This window comes from Leuciscus leuciscus (assembly GCF_965113295.1).
Source record: "Leuciscus leuciscus genome assembly, chromosome: 17".
NCBI classification, from domain to species: domain Eukaryota; kingdom Metazoa; phylum Chordata; class Actinopteri; order Cypriniformes; family Leuciscidae; genus Leuciscus; species Leuciscus leuciscus.
Genome location: NC_138741.1, coordinates 26308008 through 26332910, shown reverse-complemented (window position 1 = coordinate 26332910; position 24903 = coordinate 26308008). Strand labels below are relative to the sequence as shown.

At 38.6% G+C, this 24903-nt stretch overlaps 1 protein-coding gene across 1 annotated transcript; it reads right to left on the bottom strand.

The window, feature by feature from the left end:
- Positions 1-17764: 17764 nt before the first annotated feature.
- dact1 (dishevelled-binding antagonist of beta-catenin 1) lies at positions 17765-24539 on the bottom strand. Its single transcript, XM_082142322.1, has 4 exons — positions 23859-24539; positions 21761-21890; positions 20740-20895; positions 17765-20184 (listed from the first exon to the last, which is right to left on the bottom strand). Exons 1-4 carry the CDS (start codon positions 24153-24155, stop codon positions 18347-18349), a joined length of 2421 nt encoding a protein of 806 aa, XP_081998448.1. The 5' UTR covers positions 24156-24539; the 3' UTR covers positions 17765-18346.
- Positions 24540-24903: the final 364 nt, after the last annotated feature.

Below are 24903 nucleotides of genomic sequence, written 5' to 3'. Positions count from 1 at the left end.
CCATTTACACTTGGATTTAGCGTTGTCCATTTGCGATCTGATCAACCAAAACGCATCTTACTGTAATACCAGGTGTAAACTAAGTGTCTAAGTTAAATCGCTCTAATATAATGATTTGGTGCTCAAGAAATATTTGTTGAACATGAGTGTTGCAATCAATTCATGAAATACAACCATGCTGCCGAATATTTTTGTAGAAACCGTTATATATATATATATATATTCAGGATGCTTTGATGAATAGAAAGTTCAAAACTTTTGGTAGTATAAACTGTCCCATTGAATTGAATGCAACAGTTTGCAAGAACGGTTTTACGAATGACTTGCTCAGCTCGTGTTTTATGAATAAGGCCCATAGCCAGTGTGATTTATTTTCGGGAGGGTTCTGGAAATGCATATCCCTGCTCAATCTCTGAACCCTGTGGCCTGAGAAGAAGTGGAACTCACGAAATATGAATTAGATTGATGGATTTAAAATTACAGGGATTAGGTGCAAATAAGAAACCTTGCTCGGTCTGCTTTAGCTTCTCCCAGTCTGTTAAATCACTTGAATTAGTCTAATGGTCTTTATTGACGTCTGTTTAGCCTGTTTCATGCAGTGGAAAAAGCATGCTTGACTTGCAGCGTGCCATGCAGCAGTGGGTACTACAAATTAGGAACGGCTTCCTCTCCCAGCCAGCCCACTTTTCCCAACATGAGGCTTTTCCATGATGGAAAACTGCTCCGTCAGCTCTAAATTTGCAAGACACTCAGTTCAGTTTGTGTTGACCTGCGTCTCTGATCAGTCTCCTGAACTGTTACATTCTCAATGGGCTTAATCTCCATTTTTGGAGAGGGGCGTAAACCAGTCCCCCTTGGCCCCCTGCTCATACTTACTTCCAACATTCCAGCTGAGCAGCTGGTTTCCAAGGCAACCACAGTAAGCATGGATGACTGCAACCATGCAGTAGTCTTTTGTCCTCTTGGTTGATGAGGTAATAACAAGGCCGGTCACCTTGCTTCTGAAACACACTGGGAGTTGCTCTGATTGGCGACAGCTTGTGCATGCTTAAACACAGCTGGCTGAGGACATCGCTCACTGTCACAGACATGGCGAAATCAGCCAGATGAAATACGACCTACTCAGATTCAGTCTCAGTCACTCTTCCTTTGGCAGGAGATAACCTTGAGCCTTAAATGAAACATACAGCCAAAAATGAAACATTTATTCAACCTCATGTTGTTCCAAACCCATAAGACTTTAGTTAATCAATGAAACATAAAGATATTTTTTAATGAAACCTGAGAAGTTTCTGTCCCTCCAATGAAATTTCAGTAACTAAAACCAAGATCCAAAAAGGTAATAAAGGTATCATAAAATGCATCCATGGTTTAATCCAAGTCTTGAGAAGAGAAATTATTTCTTTATATGATGAGCAGATTTTATTTTATTTATCTAACCAATTATCAACATACATACATTATGGAAACTGGTTTCCGCCACAGAATAAAAAATTAAAAAGGTAATTGTGAATGTTTGTCTCAGAATTGCATAATATAAACTCGCAATTGCTTGTTATAAAGTCAGAATTGTGAGATACAGTATAAACTCGCAATTCTAAGAAAAATAGTATTTATATAAGACTTTATAACTCATTTATTTCTCACAAATGTGAGAAAAGAAGTCCGAAAAAAAAGTCGCAATTATCTTTTAAATTGTTTTATTCCATGTCGGGAACAAGTTTCCGTAATACATAGACCACAACACATATGGTAAACACAGAAGCTCAAACGTGTGTGTGTGATGCATGAAAACCACTGAGGTTTGTTTTAGCATGTGACGAATCCATGAGCTTCTGTATTTATCATTATATGCAATTGTAACTGACATAGGCCAGTAAGAGCTGTGCATGTAAACCTCACTCCCCTGGCCTCAAGAGGCATGCAGCTGCAGTCTTTAGTGTCCTTGTTAGCACGCCCGCCTCCCACGCCGGAGATCCCGGTTCGAATCCCGCTCGGAGTGGGTTGAGTAGACCTGTTGACATGATGCACTCTAAGTATGTGTGTTTATATGTGAATAATAGCCAAAATAAAATCTGTTCATCATATAAAACTCACCTGCCTATAACCAAAGCCACCTAAAGGCAAGTCTGCAACCTTAGCTGAAAAAAGCGTAACGACTGTTGATTCTGCAGTACAAAGATTTTTTTATGGATGTCAATGGAGGAGAGGCTTCACTATGCTGAATTACTTCACTATGTTTTTTTGTTTTGTTTTTTTGTGAGGAAAAAGCTTATCTTTAAATGAATCGACAGCCCATCGGCTAATCTTCAACGTTTGCTCTTAAACATTAGTTTTTGATTGATTCTCTATTTTTATAGTTTACACCAAGAAATACATGCTGTCAAAAAAAACATTAGACTTCATTGAGTTTCATTATATGGACAAAAACACTGAGACATTTTTCAGAATATGTGTGTTTGTGTTGCACAAGAATATTAGACAAGCTAATATCAACTCTTTTTTAAACTGATATTTAATTCACAGTAGGTATAGAATGACAAACGTGAATGCTCATATTTTCTGTCAATCTCATCCGTACCGGCATGCCCACCCATGTCCTGGTTCCATCTATTACCACTGAGGCGGCAGACCATCACATCATTGATTGATTATTTGTGATCTTGAGCGATGATTCATTCCAATCACTCATCAGTTCTCGGCACGCTATAAACAACCAAAGAGACAATGTCGGTGAGTCATAATTTCATCTTTTTTATTCTGTGCCAAATGCATCTGATAGCCTTATCGTGCATCTGTGACATGTCACGGCATGCCCCAACTGCCAAATACAGACGTTCCTAATTAACTTCCAGGAGAGGGAACATGAAAGTTTCAGGGTGCATTTCACCAGCAGCTCGTGCAACCCAACGAGGGGTGGATAAATTGGCTGTGGGCCGCTTCAAACCCCATGCTCCTCTCAGGAGGCCTGTGGAGACAGGTAACTTGTACTACCATCTGGGCTCTTACGATGAGAATGAGCCTCCATTTATATTTAGCGGCTCCTTCTAATTGGGCGGCTTCCTTTCAGGGCGGTCAGGAGGGAAATTGGTTCGCCAAGATCATGACAGCCGAGATCATGTTTGCTACAAGCCAAAGATATTGGAATATTATACGTAAATTGTCAGGTAGTGATTTGCATTTCAAAGACTGAAATATTATATATGAAATATATTACAAAAATGAATTGGATGTCAATCAATTGTGGAAAGATGTGCTAATCCAAACATGCAAGTATGGTATTTTAATAAGAATAGTATTTTTCATTTTATATAATTATACCACCATTCAAAAGTTTGGGGTCAGTAAGATTTTTTTTCTATCAGTAAGAATTTACTTTTATTACTTTTATTAATTAACTTTTTAATTACTTTTATTCAGCAAGGCTGCATTGAATTGATTTTAAAAGGACAGTAAAGACATTTATAATGTAACAAAAGATTTCTATTTCAGTAAATGCTGTTCATTTGAACTTTCTCTCCATCAAAGAATCCTGAAAAAGAGAATGATGGTTCCTGCAAAAAATATGCATGCAAAATATAAACAGCAATGACATTATCGCATAAACATTAATGAGCAGCAAATCAGTATTGATTTCTGAAGGATCATGTGACACTGAAGACTGCATTCATGATGCTGAAAATTCAGCTTTGCTCATTTGATAATATTTTACAACATTACTGTTTTTACTGTATTTTTTATCAAATAAATGCAGATTTGGAGCATAGGAGACTTTAAACAACATTTAACAAAATCTTACTGATCCCAATATATATATATATATATATATATATATATATATATATATATATATATTCAGATACAAAATATAAAACATAATCTATATATGATTGTTTTATATTTTGTATCTGAAATGCATTTACATAAAATAGACGCCACTAGCAATCACATAGAAATGCACTAAAAATCACTGTGCATAGCAACACCCTGACAACCAACTAACAACAACCAAATTTTTGGAGTTTTGAATGAGCAAACACCATTCACATTTTCGGCAGAATCTAAAATAATATAGTTAGTTAATATTATTTTTCACTACTTGTGCTGCTTTGGTTACAAAAGCAGCAAAGAAAAGTCAAGAAAACAAACTTTTTCTTAAGGCACAAAAAGAGTGGGAAAATTAAACAATAAATATAGCTAATTTAAATATATGTTGTCTTTAAATAAGGTCAGCTACAGATGGCCTTTCTGTGACCTCTGAATCAACCCCTGGGAAATCACTGGGCAAGGGGGAGGGTTAGTGTGTGTGTGTGTGTGTGTGTGTGTGTGTGTGTGTGTGTGTGTGTGTGTGTGTGTGTGTGCGCTCTTTGTGCCACTTTGAAATCCTTACACTAAATTTCTTCCCTAAATAATTGCAACCACAGATCTAAAGGCCAATTACATTGCAGGTTGAAAACAAATTTACTGCATCATTTTAACCTTATAAATTTTGCTAAGTAGTTAGCTGGAGCCATGTCCGTGGGATGGTGAGCCAGGGAGTCTCAGATGGTTTCGATTGGAAACCAGGTGAACTGATAACCTCAGGGATTCACACTCAAGGCCCATGGTGTGTCCTCTGGGCGGTACAGACACACATCTTGACCGCTGATGAACTCACTGATGAGCTTGTGGGGATCCGTTTTATACACATCAGACTGCCTGTAGCTTTTGCTTCTTGGTTTTGTTAACATGTAGCCATCCGTGTTGCTCCCACCCTTTTGTTTGTTGCTCAGGGTCAGCTGTCATCCAACCCTGGGGAGATGTGAGAGAGTCGAAAACAACATCCACAACACAATACCCAGGAACACTAATGATTCCATGTTTATCTGTGACTGGAAGATGCAAAAAAAGTAATGATTATTGTATTATCTTGGGGGTTAAGTCTTGAAATGTGGTGCAATATAGGAAATGGCATCTCAAAATGTCATGTAAAACTCAAACCCACTTTAAATCTAACCAAATAATTACTTGAAATAGATTTATGCAAAGTTAAACTGGTCTGGCGATGCAAAATGGATGGACTGTAGCGTGAGAGTGGACTCTAGACCAAAGTTTCCCATTGGACCTAATTAGGGAAATAAAGTTAAAGGAGGGATGCCTAAGGAATAACTGGAGTAAAATGAAACGGGCGTTTTTTAAGAGTGCGATTGTCCGGATTGTATGGACTTGCTCCTCCTTAAATCGTAATATGTAGTGTGAAACACTAGACTGATCAAAAAATAAAAAAGCTTTCCGTGACTGTGGAGAAGAAAGGACTTGGAACGGGGCTTAAAAGATTATTCCAGATCTTCGTTTCTCCAGATTTCCTGGAGGTTGCCAATTGTAGTAAAAACTATAACGTGTGGGGTGCCAGGATTTGAAAAACGGCTTCTCTTAAGACTGGCCAAAATCTTTACAGGCCGCTTCAAAGCTGCTTCATATCTGCTTTCTAACTCTGTATTCATTTTCACTTCAGCCCACAACGTTGCCTTTTCATTAGAGTTAAACCTCACGGAAACCACTGTAGCAAAAGAGGACTCCATTTAACTGCACCCATTGAGCCTCTAATGCTAATAGACAAATAACAAAGTACCGCACAGAGTTGAAAGCGGAGGCACATGCATTTGGTTAGGACTGAATGGAGTGTAAGTCCTTCTCCCAGACCTCCTCTGATTCCCGTGAAGAGCGACTTGTTGGTATTTCCCTGAATCAGACTCTTTCTTCCCTGCTTCCCCCCCCTCGGCCGGTCGCCCATTTCAAAGACGGGTCCAGCTGGGACGTCCCACCCTCTCTACTTCCATCACAGCAGTGTCTTCCTGTCATCCCCCACTTTCTCACCTCATCCTCTCTCCCGTTAGTCACATAAACCCATCAAAGCAAAGACCACCACTTTTCTGACTGTACTTGAAAGCAGACAAAACAAAAACAGCAATCAAAGCAAGCATATAAGACATGTGCGTGTGAAAGTTAGGGCTGCCAATGTAAACACGTTAACTTATGAGGTTAATTAAATATGTTTAACTGGGTTAAATTTAACACAGTTAATGCATTTAGCTAATTGGACATTAAAATGTCTAAAGCCTGGTCAGAATGCAAGCATCGGCTGAGCTCTTGTTTATCAGTAAATTACTTTCCATAGAGCTAATTTAATAGGGTAGACATGTCCCCCACACTTTTAGAAATCACTTTGTCCTTTCTACTCTTTGGGAGACTATAAATATATTTTAAAGAGGTTATATTTTGCTTGGAAAGTAAGACCATGATAAAGTATCTGTTCAGCAGTGTCCTGCATGAAGAAGCAAGTGGTAACCAGTATTCTCATCTCAGAATTATTATTTTTTTCACATGAATATTAATTCACTCATGAGCTTCCTCAAAAGAGATGTCAACAACAGAAAAAAAACATTTTTATATCCATATTTGTTGCAGTTGTCGCAAAGTTTTAGGCTTAATTATGAAACTTTTAGACAAAAATGCTAGAGTGATTGACATTTCTATAAAGTTTTGTTTTTAAGCTACAAGGAGTGTATCCATCGCAAAGGCATTTAGTCCTGTCATACAAGAGATACTGATGATTTATAATATGTGTCCCCCTCCACTTATTGGATCCCTCCAAATCCGAATCCTAAATGAAATCCAGATGAGACTTTTTACAAGACTTTAAGTCTTTAAATGACAGAATTTAATTAGCACTGAAATCGATGGCAGCAACATGAATAACTTTCAACTTCAATGATTCACATATTAAATAAAAGATGCACAAGTTTCGAAGTAGCTTTAACAACACTAATATTTAGGGGACAATTTCAGAAAAAATGAAATGTGAGAGTTGTCACATAAAATACAGAAAACATTATTTGAATCTCTTGGCAGCCCAAGTGAAAATACAGAAGGAGAACGAGTTTTGTTCGTTGTGTTGCGCCTTGTCACTCTTTGAAACAAGTCAACAAAAGCCTAAATGGCCTATAAACACAGACAGACACATAAGCTTCTTTTTTTACAGATAAACTGGTTATTTTCTTGGGTTTCTTGTCCAGACATGAAAGTCAGACAGAAACCAGCCCAACTGTAAATGGAGTCTTATTGATTTTACATGGAAAAACCTTGAGCTCTCGCCCAGGTGAAGAGAAAACAACAACTCTGCCTCATTTCAGCTGAATGGAAATAAGCCGCTCGATCGATTCCTTTAAGAACCGTGTGAACACAGTGTGAATGGCTTGGTGGAGATGTATTCACAAACTCTATTCAGTTGAATTATTTTTAACTGTTTTACTGAGAATGACAGAATTACTTCTTTTAAAGGCAGTAGTAAACATCTCAGCATGGCAACAGGGCGCCACCATTCACCTCTGATGTTAGACTAGTATCAGTTTCTCCAGGCCAAAACTGGACAGTGTGATGAGTTAGAATGTCATATGAGTATAACATTAAACTGCATGCTCTCACTTTAGCTGCTAATGAGACCCTTTCAGCACTGACGGTTTGACAGACCGAGTATTTCTGTTGAGGACAGACTGGAATGTGGAGACATCTCTCCTATACAGCAGCCTGGATGTTTGCATAAAATGTTGACACGCCATCCACAACACTGAAACCTTATTTCATTTGCGAAGCAAATTCATATTCCAAGAAAACTGACTTGTTTGGCATCACTGTAGAATGATGCTCCAGTTTCCATGTGGGTTTGGGTCAGAAGCTTCCAAAAGTAAAAAAAAAAAAAAAAAAAGGCTAAATGTACAAACATTATGACATCATATAATGCTTATAAGACCGCTACTTGCTGTTCACTTTTAATTGTAATAAGTATAGTTATCTTAAATAGTAAATAGTGTATATATACATGAATTTTGAACAATACCCGTTCTTGTCTTAGGACAACTTTGATGAACTTTTTTGATCCACTTCAAATGTTGACTATATTAAAGATTGATTTTGATTAAAGATTACCACGACAAACATATATTTCTTTCTGTGTATTAACTTACACGGATGAATTGTTCACCACAAGACTTGTAATGTGCGCTAACAAAGTAAATAGGTGTTTTGATTTCACAATGATTTTAAATACTAATATAATTAAGTAATAATGTAAAAAATAATGTACAATGTTTTTAATAAGTAAGGGATTATGTACATTTGTCTGGTCATTGTCACAGAAGAATGGTGGTCAGGACCCTGAAGAGGTTTATTTTGAGATAATGACCAGCTTTCTCTACTCATTAAATGTTTACTTATATAAATACATGGCCATGAAATATTGATATTGCAATTATTCAAATATGTGTGAATAAAGAGTGTGCAGAGTGACACATGCTATGATTGAACTAATTATACAGTTTATTGGTCAGTGACTGCAAACCTCAGCTGAAAAAAAAAGCACAGAATTATCATTTTTAATCAGCAGTTTAGTAAATAACCCCCAGTCTTTCTCTTCACCTGTATGGAGTGTGTGTCATTTGCACAGCAGTGGTCTAAGAAGGGCCTCTGTAATTTTCCCACATTAACACAGATGGCCCAGCTAATGACTTCTTCCATCAGGCCTGAAACATGCACAGAGCGTTCAATTCCAAGCGCTGCAAATAATTCAGACAAATGGAATGTTCCATATGCGGCTGCGTTCTGTTCTGGTGCCAGAACCGGAGTGCCGATTCACGGGAGGGTCCCGTGATGCCGTGCCACAGAACACACAGTTGTTCACTGTTACACATTTAAATACCACCCAGCGTCAATAAGGACGGTTTCAAATTTGACATGCAAGGCTAAAAGATGTTTTTCACTGAGCTGCTGAAGGGAGGGAGAGACAACAAGAATATTTGTCTCTTGTCCTTTCCAAAGCCAAAAGAATCGAAACCACTGTGTATTTTTGACAGGAAATATCTCTTCATTTGTGTAAAACTTTTGTTTTTAGATATGGCCTTGGGGGTCTATCTTTGGCATCCATCTCAGATGGACAAATGGTCTTTCCCGTCCACAGCTCCACTGCTGAAGCACTAAATTGTACAGCATTGTGACAGTTCTGTCTCAAGTGTCCACATCTGTCCTCATATTTCTGTGTATATTCTGGATGTCTGTAATGGGATGCATTCTTACTCTATATCTGAAGTGCATCTAATAGAAACAAGCCAAGGATGATGATGATAATGGAGTCAAAATCTTTATAGAAGAAATAAAATCAACATATTTAACAAAAATCTAAATATATAAATAAACTCTAGAAGAAACACAAACCAGAATACTATGGTGACTTTTTATTGGGAAGGAAAGAAAGTGAAAGTGAAAGTGACAGCCAAGTATGGTAACCCATACTTGGAATTTGACCTCTGCATTTAACCCATCCAAGTTAATGCACACACATTAGGAGCAGAGTAGTGAGTAGTTAACACACACACACACACACACACACACACACTGCAAACGTGTATACACACACCCAGAGCAGCGGGCAGCCTTTGTGTGGCACCCGGGGAGCGATTAGGAGTTAGGTGCCTTGCTCAAGGGCACCTCAGTCATTTCCCACCGGTTCTGGAATCGAACCAGTAACCTTTGGGTTACCAGTTCAACTCCCTAACCACTAGGCCATGACTGCCCTGAAAAGCAAAAGTCTTAATTTTCTCTTTTAAATAATAGTGATTCCAAACAACTGAAACACATTTTCTTTATGTGCAAGCATTATATGTGTAAAAAGAGCACCAACAGCAAATTTCTATGTGATTATTTTCTAAAAGTAAAATTACATGCCAAACCACAGTCTGATGTGAAAGAAATAACAACCGTCATTAATTCTCATTAGGCCTGTAGACACAACTTCCTCTGTTTAGTGCTCTGGAGGAGAGAGAGAGAGAGAGAGAGAGAGAGAGAGAGAGAGAGAGAGAGAGAGAGAGAGAGAGAGAGAGAGAGAGAGAGAGAGAGAGAGAGAGAGAGAAAAGAGAGAGAGAGAGAGAGAGAGAGAGAGAGCATTAGTCATTACAGTCTCATTATAATAATGAAAGGCAAATAATTGTTTGTATATGTCTATTGCTTTGGCAGTATTGTGCTATTTTACACAGTCATGCCAATAAAGCTCATTTGAATTGAAAGGCTTGGGGACAGAAGAGAGGAGATGAGCTTCATGTTCATGTGTTTGTGTTTATGTAGAGACAGACAGACAGAGAAACAGCGTAGCAACTTTTACTAGAATCTGAGGAACAATCAATGACGCAACTCTACACCACAAAACTCTTATGCTGTTATAGTTAGAGAGAGAGAGAGAGAGAGAGAGAGAGAGAGAGAGAGAGACTATTAGGCATGTTTAATGCTAGCTATCAGGCTTTCAAAATAGTTACAGGAAGTCTGAGGTTTGTCAGAGCATTAGATCAGACACAGCACAAATATTACATTAATATTATATTTATCCACTACAAATTGCCTACATCAGTCTTTTGGGGACAAAAGATTTGAATTTCTCAGAATTAAGATTTGGAAGTAAACAAGAGGCTATAGTGGCAGATTGAACTTTATTGTTGATTCATATACTCCACACTTTCTACAATTCAACCGTAACTGTAGTTTGTTGAACTGTCGGTTCAATCTGTTCCCGTCTATACACACAAGCCCATCAGACGATCTTTGTTGGTTTATCCCTGTTTGACCGTTCAGACAACACACACAGGCACATTTCATGCTCCACAAACTACATCATCAATGCTTACTGCTAAAATTAGCACATTAAACAAATTAGTGCCGAGCTGCTTTGCATGAAAACAAAGCACAACTTTTGTTAAAACAAAGATAGAAGTTCCTGGGTAAACATTAAGGCCAGACAATATAATGAAAATGATATCTCCCTCCGAAAAGGTCTGCTAAATGAATAAATGCAATTATGAATATATATATATATATATATATATATATATATATATATATATATATATATATATATATATATATATATATATATATAACTGTCACAACGCTGTGGTCCAAGACAGAGGATGAAGGAATTGAATCTAAATACTCTTTAATCCACAAACAGAAATAAACCTCAGAAAAACATACACGCAAACCACACTTAATAATGATGATAACCGACCTTGAACTGAACAAAACAGCACTGTAAAAAAAATTACATCCCCAAGTCAAAAATTTCTAGTGACTGATAACATCTACATTTTTCAATTAGTCTGATGTATTATTTCTCATTGAGCCAATGTTAACAGACTATTGCAACAAGAATTGCACTTGGGCCAATTTAAAAATTTAGATGTGACCAGTCACTAGAAAATTTTGACTTGGAGAGATTATAAATTTTTTACAGTGAGTTATACACAGAGAACTAAACTAGACACAGGTGAGTTTAATCAGTCATGAAGGAGACGGGAACTAAACTGAAAGGAAACGTAGGCACATGAACCAAAACACAATAAAACTAATTGTGACCCTGACAATATTCAAATAAAAAATTATATATATATATATATGTATGTATAGATATACCGGTATATATTTGCAAACTTTTATGTTAGATGCAATTAATCTCGATTAATTGATTTGACAACACTAATGTGTGTGTATTTATGTATGAATGTATATATATATATATATATATATATATATATATATATATATATATATATGTATATATATATATATATATATATATATATATATATATATATATATATATATATATATATATATACATACATACATACATACATACATACATACATACTCACATATTTAATTTTATGTCATTAACAAAATCATTGTGAATTTATTGTGAATATTCGATGACACATATCCCTAGCGACCATAAAACAAAAGGTTTCTATGCATGAGGTCATAATTACCTTTTCATTAAGCATGGTAAAGGCCTTTCATTTGAGCACTGAGTGCAAGTCATGGATCAGTCTGACAACCTAATGACTCTCTCTGGGCTTATCAACAAAGTCATCAATGCTTTTAAAAAGCGCTGGCTGCTTGTACCATAAATGTCATTCTTCAGGGCAAGTCAAACCAGGCATCCTCAGACAATTATGCAAACTAGAGGAGAGAAAGAGAGGAGAAGGATTATGCAACCTGCTTTTGAATTTTCTTCCATACGAATGCATTTGCCTCACACCGATCAAATAGCTGGGATTTTTGACATAATGAGCGGCAGCTCCAGTGTTTGCGCTCGCCTCATAGCAACAACCTCATTCTGCAACTTTTATAATGCAAAAACCTAATTAAGTGTGTTTGAAAAGCAAAGCCCCCTGCTCCTTTAAAGCCAACATCAAATATAGCTGTGGTCAAAAGTGTCCCTTGACTCCCTCAAGCCTGTTTTCAACATCTCTGATTACATGCAAATGAAGTGTAGGGTCCTGTTGAGACCACCAACCCCTCTCCCCACAGGCTCCGGTGACCTCCACAAGCCCCTCTCTCTCCCCTCGGGGTGCAGACGACCCCTCCCTCGACGGCCCAAGCTCTGATGACACACCGGGGACAAACTAAGAGAGGGAAAAAGCTCTATTAAGGAGACAATGTGTTTCACAATAATCACCTGCCTAGCTCTCTCTCTCTCTCTCTCTCTCTCTCTCTCTCTCTCTCTCTCTCTCTCTCTCTCTCTCTCCCCCTCACCGTCCATTACACCCAGATCTCTCCCAACGAAACCCTGCAGCGCTTTCTTAGAGGTCAGCCAAGGAACTCATTTAAATAGAGATGCGTTTATCTGTTTGCGAGTGACTTATGGCCTGTCGGACTGGGGCGCTGCTGGTAAACACTGATTCCTACTGGTTCCCAAGATTGCAGATAGCTGGGGAAGTATTTATTGATCTCAAAGGAGCGTGTGGCGTCGGATGCAGAATAATAATAATGTCACTGCTTTCTGCTGTCAGAGGGCCAGTTACATGGCATTAACATCAGTTTTGAATGATTCGATCATTAAAACCATATTCTGATGTAGTCATAAACACATTTGACCACATTTGCTGTGTGAATGCTAAAATGAACCATTAATACTCGCCTTTGGTGGCTATACGTACAGCTTTAATACATAATATGATTTATTATTCATGCAAGATGCCATAGAGAATTGAGAATTTGTTATTGACACTGGCATTAAAATATAGACATATATGTCACATAATAAAATATATGTAGACATGAAAATAAACTATTTAAAAATAAGAATTTTTAAATGTCATTAAGATGACAAAAGTAAAAGGACTTAAAGTCCTGTTTAAAAAATATGTAAGATGATATAATAATGCATGTTCTTATCTTATTTATAACGTTATTCATATGTAATAGCCTATGTAAAATTATATAAATAAAATATCTTGTATACAGATATAAAAAAAATATAATAAAATGTAATTAAACTATATAATATTGATTTTAAAAACATCATACATATATACAATAAATAGACATTTGACAAATAGAAATGTAAACAAATAAAGCAGAAATAAAAACTTCAAATGTCAAAATTACGACTAATTCAAAATTAATTCAAGATTAAGAAGAATTTTAGAATTTTAGTAATAAAAAACATATAAATTGTTATTTAAAACATACTAAAAATACTTAAAATACTAATATAAAAATATGAATGGTATAATAATAGAAAATATATTTTATTTATTGTATTGAATACATTATATGAATAACATATTTTTGTACAAAATTATATATATATTCAGTATACCTTAATGTTATAATGCTCAACAAATATAACACTGAACACTCCACTACAAACAGCACATTTTTTAAATGCAAATTATTTTCTTTGAAAACCTTTGGTGCTTTATCCCTATGCAGTAGTAAGTGATGCATGTAGTCCTGAAATCGAAGACTCCCCCCTGGACAAAATGAGATCACAAGTGGTCACTGGAGACAAATTCGAGATGCACGTCACTAGCAGGTGCAAACAGGGCCATAGTTACACACCCCGGGTCAGAAACACACTCTGAACATGTTCGCTTTTAGGCAGTGAAGACTGGAAAGCTGTTTACTTCTAAAGCTTTTATGCATCGTCCAGATCTCCTTTTAACAACCCAGATGGGACATGTTGCATCACCCTAAAGTCTTTTATCCACATCCAGATCTGATTCTACAAAGAGCGGAGGGGTTAGGACACAGGCGGGGATGTTGTGGTCTGTCTGAGTCTGGTCCCTTTTGATTTACACATCCAATATCTCCATATCTGTCATCCATTTCCTCCCATTTAACTTTATGACTCTTGGTGACTGTTTGAAGATCAATGGAGGAGGACAGACCGCTGCGGGGAAAGGGAAGTCAGAAGTCTCACAAACAAAGTGTCTTTCTATGTCTCTCTCACATACACACCATCTCTTGTTGTTCTCAAAGCCGGTGTCACTCCTCGGAGCCGGGTCGTTGAGCGTGCTGAACACACCACTTACGCCATGCTGAGCAAACAGAGAGCCGTAATTACAGAGAAAGAGCCATCGCTGGAAATCAAGAAGTTCAAGGAGCAAACCAGCCTTGAGATGCCCGATATGGGGTCTAATGTGAACGCTGACTGAGTGCAGTTGAAATTGCTGATCTATAGGCCTATAGAGACTCTGACGGGGTCTCGGATCTCAGGGTATTCTTGAGAAGGGGAAAGGGAAAGGGCAGTGTGTGGGAAGGGAGGACGCTGTATTGTTCCCTATGCATTATTCAGCTTAATGTGACAGTGTTTGGGTATTAGTGCCTGTTGAACCGCCGTCATGATGGAGACTAGAAAGTGCCTATTTGTTTTGTCTTCATTAACTCCAGAGTCAGAAGTTCAGATGAGGCCAAACGTCCGGAAGAGAAAGAAAAACGATGCCTTTCATGTGCCGCAGGAAATCTGAAACTGACGAACAACCAACTGTCTTCACTTTAATATTATTGCTTGTGAAGCCATTGTAAGTGTGGATATATTATAATATGTTTTAGTTGATCTTAATCAGGATTTGACCCCAAATGTCTTTCTTTGTGATTATGCAGTTAACAGAGAATTAAGATAAAACTGACACAATGAAAAAAGCTTAGATTATGATAATTCAGGTTATTTGATCATTTGCTAAGCCCATCTTAAAATGTCACTGACCGCTCCTTGCTAAGGCAACTGTTGCATCCATTATTTTCCGAGGCTTTTGCTCTACTGTAATAAAAGTAACCACAAATATTTTTGTTTAATAGTTCTAAACACAATTTTATGGAAATAAACCAAAAATATGGTAATGCATTTTTGCAATCACACAAGATATCCAAAGATAATAAAATCAGTTTTCAATGTCTAAATATTCAAATAAATATATAAATTAAACTAGTATATTTATACTTAATTCCAGCCATTTCAAGTTTTTACCACTTTATAAGGACATTTTACTCAAAATTACACTATTCATCTTAATAGTATTGGTCAAAAGTTTGGAAAAATGACTATTTTTAATGTTTTTGAAAGAGGTCTCTATGCATCAAGCCTGCATTTATTTGATCAAAAATAGAGAAAAAACTGTAATACTGTGAAATATTATTACAATTTAAAATAATGGTTTTCTATTTTAATATACTTTAAAGTATAATCTATTTATTTGATGCAAAGCTGGATTTTCAGCATCAGTACTCCAGTCTTTAGTTTCACATATCCTTTAGAAATCATTTTGTATATTGTACTGTAAATATATATATATATATTAGTAATGCATAACATAAAAATACCATTAATGAATAACGGTTGGGTAAAATATATTAAAATATTCTCAGCTCCTCCATTTGTTTATCTCTGGTTTTGCTAACCCAGTGATGCTGGTGTAAACCTTTAAAGCTCTTTCCAATAAATATCAAACACAACCAATAAAACTATAAAGCCAGGGGCTTAAGAAAGGTGAAGATCTATTTACTGGTTGCATGAAGCAGACAGCCTGCAGCGCATGTACCACAATGCTAAAAGCCCCTCAGCTATCTGATCACCTTCACTAGCTGAAACCAAGATACTTCTGAGAAAATCTCTCCTGACAATGAGTACGAGAAGAGAGCGCCCTGGTTTCTGGTGGGGAGATTGTTTTGCGTGGGTTTTCCACCAGTTGTCCATGTATTAAGTTTACCAACTTGGCCTCTCGCTGACCTGGCTGGATGAGCTGGTTTCAAAAGAAGATTGATCTGTGCGTGATCTCTGACAGGCCTGAGAGAGTCATTGGACCCTGGAGAGTAACTCAGAAGCAAGGCTAAATCAACACTGAATGCATGCTTCTCATAGCCCACGGTCTCAGGCCTCAACCTGTTCCACAGGGCCCAACTGACCTTGGGCGACATAGCGACCACAACTGCCCTCCAAACCAATGTAAGCTATGAAGTTAGTATGGATCCTTCCGGACAAAAAAAACAACAAGGTGACCTCTAAATTTAAACTTCTTTTGGCTTTCTTTGTAATGTTAAATTATTTCATAGATACTAATCACTATATGACTAAAAAATAACTTACCTGAGCCGTCAACAAACATTCAAGCTTAATAGAAACAGAACGCAATGATACTACCATGGTACATGTCCATTATAAACATGGTACATTGTCATTATGAAGAATAGCAACAAGATCTAAATGTCTTGCTCTTCATTGCTTGTACTTTCGCAGAAACACAATGCAAATCACAGTTACAGTCAAAACCTCAAACATGAGTTCTCAGACGTTTTCGCTGACGTCTAAACTCACTGTGAACTTCTTAAAAATAACTACTTAAACACATTCTGCCAAGTTCATTATGCTTCCTTGATTTTGCTTGCGCTGATCATCCACAGTTTGATTGAAACCATTAACAGTAAGGCCAATACCCAATTCAACATATATTAGGCAACCACAATGTGGATGCATATGGAAGTTAGAGAAATCTGACACCATCTTATTGAAATTCTTTTACTCTAAATTCTTTTGTTTATCATGCACGCTAAATAAACTATCATCTAACTGATTCTGAATACGAGATTTACTGATCTCAGTGAGGATAAAGAAACATCAAGGCAGGAAAAGCCATGTGTTCTTAAATGCCAGAAAGAGAAGAGCACAGTCTGGTTTTCACACAGCTGCGGTAATATAAACAGATGCACTGTGCTTTAAAAAGCCAGACCTATTCCAGGAGGCTATCTATGCTAGATCCTGGAAACAGAAGGGGAAATCTTTTCAACGTGACGGTGAGGGACATGAGCCAAAAAAATTAAGGTCAGATACTTGTGAAAGAACAGAGTATCTTCAGTGCCACAGGTTTAGTTGTTTGCACTCTTCTCTTTCATTACATATTCAACTTTAAGAAAAAAATAGTATCTGTCATCTACGTTTAATCTGTTTTTCTCTCCAGAGTCAGACCATATTAGCAACAGTAGAAATGTCTATTGCAAAGATATAAATAAAGAATAAATTCAACATCGGATCCTCATGTTTTTATTATGTTCTTCAGTGCTGAAGGAGACAGACTGCACTGCTGATGCCAATGTCTGTGAGTTTGCTGTTCCTGAACGATGATACCCAAATGGCATGGAGGAAGAACATTAAGTGTTTGTTTACTAAACACTTGCAGAGACTATAAGTAGATGCCACATTTAACTACTGCCTCCTCTAGCAGGGGGTTTAGTTTGGTTTAACATGGCCTTGACATTGGAAAATTCTAATTTCAGACTATAAAATAAACAGGGGTGCAATTTTAGGATTGTTCAGTACATGTGCTGCTACTTTAACATGGTTTCTTGGATTCAAAAGTACAGAGAAACACAGCCATTACATCAAATAAACTAAGACACCACTGAATGATTTTAACAATGGGATTTAATAAAGAATAAAGACACAAGAAATCAACATACATTAACATTTATTTTACAAAAGGGTAATTTACAGCTAATAAGGTAAATGGTAAAGCTGTTGCTCATGCATATTTAATGTGCATTTAACAAAAGCCCTTAATGATCAGCAGGTGAACTAGGCTTGGTGAACATTTCTCAGACAGACTGTCTGTAATACACTGCTTCAGTTCAGTCATACTTCCTGTTCTTTTCCATGTATGGCTAACCAAATATATTAAGTTATAAATATCTTTAGTAAAGTAAACCATGTATGAACAGTGCATTTACATAGTACTTGCTATGTAGATGCATCACAGCAAGCGCTGAACTTATAATAAATACAAAACAAAAAGGCTACAGACAATGACATCAAAGGGGTGAAAAGTGCAGGGGAAGGCGTTGTGCTGGACAGAAGTTGAGTTCCCAGCTGACAGACAGGCAGTTTTAGGCCGTGCAGCTGATTTCTGTCTAGGCACTTGATTGTTTGATAAGAGACTGAAGCCAATTTGATTGGCTGCATCCTAACTGATCTCTGTGTCCCTCAAGTCTCTCACACTGTGGTCATGAGTTTTAACGAGCCTGATCGGAAACGTAAGATCTTCTTCTTCAAATTGTGGGAAGCCTTGATTTTGACAAATGCCTTAGCCTGTGCTGACGTCATTCCGTGGGATCCTGCACCCGCCTGGTTGAACTGGGGCCAATTGACCCCTGCACTGCCCTCAGAGTCACTGCTAGTGCTGCTCTCAGCTACATAGTCCGCCTCGCTGGCGCTCGACTCGCTGTCCCCAAAACAGTTGGTGGTATAGTTACTGCGCTCATCCTCGCTTGTGTCCAGAATGGTGGAATGGAAGAGAGAGGCGCACTCTGCTGAATATTCAGAGTCGCTGCCAACGTAAGCATAGGGGCTGGTGTAGTGTGCGTTAGACGGCAGGTGCATGGCTGACATGTGGCCCAGCATTTCTCGTTTCTGCCTGTAGTGAGCCCTCCTGTAAGCCTCCTCGTATGGGATCTCATGGAGACCCCTCGGTCGCCGATGGTAGTCGTTGCGCTTGTACTTGGGTTTGGCCAACACTGCCTCATGATGTCTATGATGTCCATGGTGTCTCTGGGAAGAAGATCGACCCCCTGTGGAACTGGTTTGCTTCTCCAGGATTCGTTCTTCAGGGATGGGGGCAGGGATTCTCTTGGCTTTTGAGGAGGACTTCTTGTAGGACTTATGCAAGTGGTGGACATCGTCCACTTGTCGAGACCTCCTAGATCCTGTCCGATGCTTGTCACGACCAATCTCGGAAACATGCTTGGACACATGAGGTTTACTTTTTGCACTGGTGGAATTTTTCACTTTGACAATCTTGATGTTCTTGGTGCCACCCTTACGGAGATTTACATTCTGTTTCTGAGCAGCTATGTACTGGGCACTGACCATTTGACCTCCCTCGTCTTGGCTTTGCGAAGAAGAACCGAGACTGAGCAACTCTGGAGCCAGCTGCTCGGCGTCTTCACCACAACTTCCTGGAGCCTGAGCTTTAGGACTCCTCTTAAGAGGACTTGCTTTCATTGCTTGTCCTGATTTATTGTCCTCCACAGTGTAATAAGAATGCATGTTGAGTTTTGGAGAGGAAACTGCATTCGGGCTGCCTAAATCCTGGCAGTCCTTCGTTGCAACACTTAACGGCTGGCCTTTACTGGCTCCAAAAACTTTCTTCTTTAAGAGGCAACTAGTGTTATTATCATTGGTGATTGAGTAACCGTTCTGTGGCTGACTTGGAGACTCAGAAGACCACTGTCTTTGGGGCGAAGCTGTGCTTGGCTCAGTGCTAGTTGCTGATGCATCTGGTAAACATGTCTGCCAGTTAGGCTTGAGGTCAGAGGTCCTATGCTGGGCCTGGACAGCAGCAGGGGCCCGTGAGCAAAGACTAGCCTGCCTCAAAATGCTCTTGGAGGGGTCAGTGTTGATGCTTGTTCTGGGTTTGCTGGTCCTCAACGGTTGTACCCTCCTCTGAAGTAGACCAAATATATAACTATCCAGTTTTTTGTTTGGGAGCATCTGAGAGGCATGCCAAGATGAATTCTGGGTGCCCATGACCTGCTCAGGTTTCTGTTCATCACTCGATGCTTCACCAACCTTGGAGAAGCTACAATCGTCCTTTAGGTGACTAGTCATGGACTGGAAGTAGATAGGACTCTGGACAGCCACTGCATGGAGAGGGCTGGGGTACCGGTAAACATCATTACCGTTTTTGGCAATGAGATCAGAGTGGAATTTGGAAAGGCCATCACAGGTGCCATCCGGGGAAGGGGAGTAAGATGCAGAAAGAGACCTGCGGACTGTTCCAGAACTTGAGTCTTCGCATTGGCAATCACACTCTGCACAAACGCCCAGCTCATCTGCAAATCCCAGAGGACACAACAGTTAATACTACAAGAAAATGTAATGTCAGATTACTAAAACCGCAAAATGCATTATGCTATGGCATGTGAGAGGAGAGTATATCTGATTCATAGCGTTCTAGTGCTCGGCTGGGTGGGTGGTTAATTAGTTTTGATGTGCTAATGAGCCTTTTGTTACTAGCTTATAGGTGTGGCTGGGAGAGCCATCAGCAGGGCTGTGAAACTGTTTCTATCTCTGTCTGGGACCAAACTTCTCTTGTTTCACCTCTATTTGCACAGTTGAGCTTAAGTGATTATAGAATGCTCTCTGCTAACGGCAATGCAACACAAATACAGATGTCATTTGAAGAAACTAGAAACAAACGAACAGAGCGTCCCTTCTTTGTGATACCAGCTTCTAAGCCTGGAGGAAGAAATCACCATTAAGTAAATAGTTCTGCATAACAAAGCTAGAGAAGGGAACAGTGTTTCAAGAATGCATGGAACAGCGCTGATGGGTAAGACCAGTCTGAATGACCCAGAAACTTAAAATCGTCACAAGGAGACTCTCACCTGCAGGCTTAAGCCTTCCCTCAGAGGCACAGAGCGAGGTGTCGAGGGGGGTGCACAGGCAGGTGGTTGAACGACAACTGGACAAACACTCGCTGAAGACGGAGTTGGAGGAATTGGAGAGGGATCCAGAAGCACCGTCGCTTAGGTCGTAAAAGCCTGGGAGAGAGAGGGTGAGACATTAACACATTCATTTGACATCTTCAGGAATGAGATGATGTGCTCTTTCACTCTTAACTGAGCTCTCTTTCGGAACCTACTTTCAATTAAGATTTTTTTTTACAATTACGCGTTTAGGAAGGTATACATTTGCCAGAGGAAATAGAGCTAGGAACCAGATCTCCATACATCACGATTGATATTAGCATTAAAATGGTGAAGAATAAAACCATAACAACTACTACAAACAGCACCCAAAATAGCTAAAGGTTGAAGAACTCTATATACACTTTAGAAGCAGTTACAGTATTTGGCCATTTTAACAATTAAGACTTTTTAGAGAGGAGCATACACACATGTAATCAATCTCCACTTTATATAACCTTCCTCCAACAAAAGTGCAGTCAGTTCCAGCACTAAAATGACCTCTCGTTTTTGGAATGTAAACTAATGTAGCTGTAGCAGGCTCTGGCACAGGGTGCAGATTGTTCACATTACCAAATTAGTGCTTAAGCAAAACAGCTAAACAGTTTCAAACAGACATTAGGGCTCACAGGTACACATGCTACTACAGGCCCAAAGCACAAAGTAGTCTTTTGCAAAGTGAAATAATTCGAACAGGACGTCTGATTACCACCCTCGGGTGATTGTAGAAGATTAACAATCATTAGAAATGCTTTCCTGTGCTTGTGAATCAGTTTTATTGGAAATCCTTTCTGCCTACGCCAATTGCTTAGATTGGTTTTATGCAGACGATTCTGCAGGCAATCAATTCTGCCAACCCTTAATGATAATTCGATAAAACATGCAGTGCACAGAATTCAAGACCCTTTAAAAGAGCAATGGCTCCACAAAAGATACTAACCTGAGCTTGGCCGGCTGTCCGTTTCCACATGTTCATTCGAAGTCTCTGTGTCCAACCGCAGGTCACTGATCTGTCTGTCTAATTCCTGGAGCTGGTTGATCAAACCTGCATCTCGTCTCCTAAGGCAGTTCTATAAAGAAACAATACATATTGAAAAGATGTTGACAAAATATTTCATGAATGTTAAGTAGCTTCATAAATGGTAAAATTGTTTGGTATTTAATTTAGAAGGTTTTGCCCTGCAGCCCAAACAAGAATCTGCAAACAGTTGCATTTCACAATTTATGTCTCAATGCCGGTGGCCTCATGCCACTGATCAGACAGATGTAATGAACTAAATTAGAGTCACACCTCGCATGGGAATAACCATTCAACTTCGACACACCGCTTGCGAGCAATTGGATGCATCTGACAACACCCGTATCATGTGCTGCATTCCAAATTAAGCATGGCGAAACGGCAGACCGAGGAAAATGTGGCCCCTTCAAAGCAGAAGGACATTACTTCAAATGACCTATAATCAGAGGCATGTTATCTGCTACAAAATTTAACTGCTGTTTGCTGACAGGGGAGGTAATGCAGTGCAGATTCCAGGCTATATGGAGCAGTGGAATGGCGTTTCCTCCGCTGCAGACCGAGGCTGTAAAAAAGCCTGGTCCTGACAGGCGGGCTGCAAGTGATTTATGGGCCCAGAGCTCTCAGCATGCTGGTGGTGTGCAGACCATTTTTACACAAAGTGCCATTTGCAGAGCACACCGACGGTTATTTTCAAACGGCATCAAATTAACCCCAGACCACTCTTGATGGCCTGGGCTTGGGTTTTGGACGTTGGTGTCTACATCTCTGGTTTATACTCAATTCATTGCACAAGCTCAGCTCAGTCAAAGACCACATATGATTGGTTGTTTGTTTTTGGGAAATCATAAGGACATCATGCATTATATGATCCACACATTGCCATTAACTTTAATGTAGTTCTGGGTGTGAGGCCTGCAAACAAACTGACCTCAAGATAAACAAGAGTAATTATCCCAAACTACAGCAGGGAAGACTCAAGCCACTTGTGTACATGTCTGAGGCTTTAGCAAAGCCAGGAAATAAATCCAAACCTTGTAATTCTTTTCTGTATACAATACATTAACCACAATGCATGAACCCCGTAGGGTTACAATAATGGAAATGTTTGCAAATACCTCAAGTGGAACCAGGTGTCTTTGGCCCAACTGTTAAATTTAATCTTGGTCATCCTCTAAAGACAGCAGGGGGCTTGAGCTGGGCTTGTAAAAAGTTCATTTCCATTGAAGCCCATCAACTAATCTTATTCAGGCCTGTCAGACCCCCTCCTAGACTTGCATTAGAAACTCAGGGATGTTCTACTACCTCCAGGAAGTTTGATTTAAATGGTTCTCTTTTTGTTTTAATGTCATTCTAATGATTACAGCGCTTGCGTTTCTGGTGTCACATGACTAAATGCAAAAAAAAAAGAAAAGAAAAAAAAAAGGAAAAGAGATACTATTTTGTCTATACTAGTATTCATCTTCCAAATACTTTTTCTACGTTTTGCAATTTGATGCAAGACGAATCAAAACCAACATTTAATAGACAAAAAAACATTTTAATATACTTGTAATTATTTTAATTTACTTGTAATTATTTTAATTGATCTCAATCCAACTAAATGTCTTTTTTAATTATAATTTAAAATTATGAAAATGCTCAATGCATTAACCATGTACCCTGGTAGTACCATGGTATTCTTGGAAGTACCCTGGAGTACCATGCAAATACAATGGCACATTGTACTAAATTTAGTACCATGGTACAAAGAAAAGTACAGTACTCAGTACTAGTACTTACTAGTATTACTAGTATTAGTATTTATCAGATACCATCACTGTACTATGGTCTCTTGTAAGGGTTATTCGATTAAAATTAAAGGTCAAATGATGTAATCTAAAATGGTCAATGCAAAAAAAAAAAATAATACAAAAAAAAAAATAATAATTCAGAAATACAGGTGGGAAAAAAAGATGTTGCGCTAGGACTACATATAGACTACTTCAACAACAACAATAATAAAACAGTTTCTATTACTCACCAATTGTTTTCTGAGTAATAAAATATTCTCCTCCAGAAGTTTCTCTTCAGTGTTCAGATAGCTGTCCTCCACTGTAAGGCAGGGTTTGTCCTCCTGACAGTTCAACACAGCCCTGACCAGCAGCTCCTGTCTCTGCCTCAGATACTCCAGCTCGGTCAGACCCGCAACAGTCGCGTCCACACGCTCTCGGGTTCGAACCCGCTCCACTTCACCAGAGCGCGCGTCGCATTCCTTCCGATCCCGCATCATGAGCGCGCAATAATCCCTGGACACCAGCATCTCTGACAGCTCATTCATTTATATATCCACCGATAATAATCTGATGGATATTCTTCTTATGAACTAAGTGCATCTGAGAAACACTTATGACATGGTCAGATAATCTCCATGTATTAAAAGTGATCATCAAAACCAAAAAAAAAAAAAAAAAAGAATCCAAAGAAATTCAGAGAAAAAAGAAAAAAAATTAACAGGACTGTTTGTGATATAAATTTTGATTTAGAAAAGTTTGTTGTCCCTTCTGAAGCTCAGTATAAAAAGTCCAAATCCACAGACAGAGGGATAGAGGGCGTTGATGTGTCCCGTCCGGCTGATACTGGGATCTGAATGTGTCCTGCAGGGAAGAGCTCAATCACACTCGCGCGCACAGAGGAAACCTCGCTGCTGAGGAGGCCACGGGGTCCCAATGCCCGCCCCGTTCTGTGCACTCCACTCCCTCCTCCTGACTTAAGGAGGTGTCCTTTCATGCATGATCTTTAAACAGGATCAAGATTTGCATTAGATGGTTTATACTATTCAGATTACATGCAAAATCATAGAAATTATGAACTATCCCATCTCTTAATGATCATATTCAACAAAAACAGGACCACATTTTGTAGCACTGGCAGGTTGCTACAGTACATGAGAAATAAATACACGTAAAGACACCCAAGCCTACAAAATATGATGAGATTTATAAGTAAGCACTTTAATTTTTGTCTTAAAATCAATTTCATATCCTATTCATTTCATATATCAGTTTATTAAAAAGTGCTATGGTGGT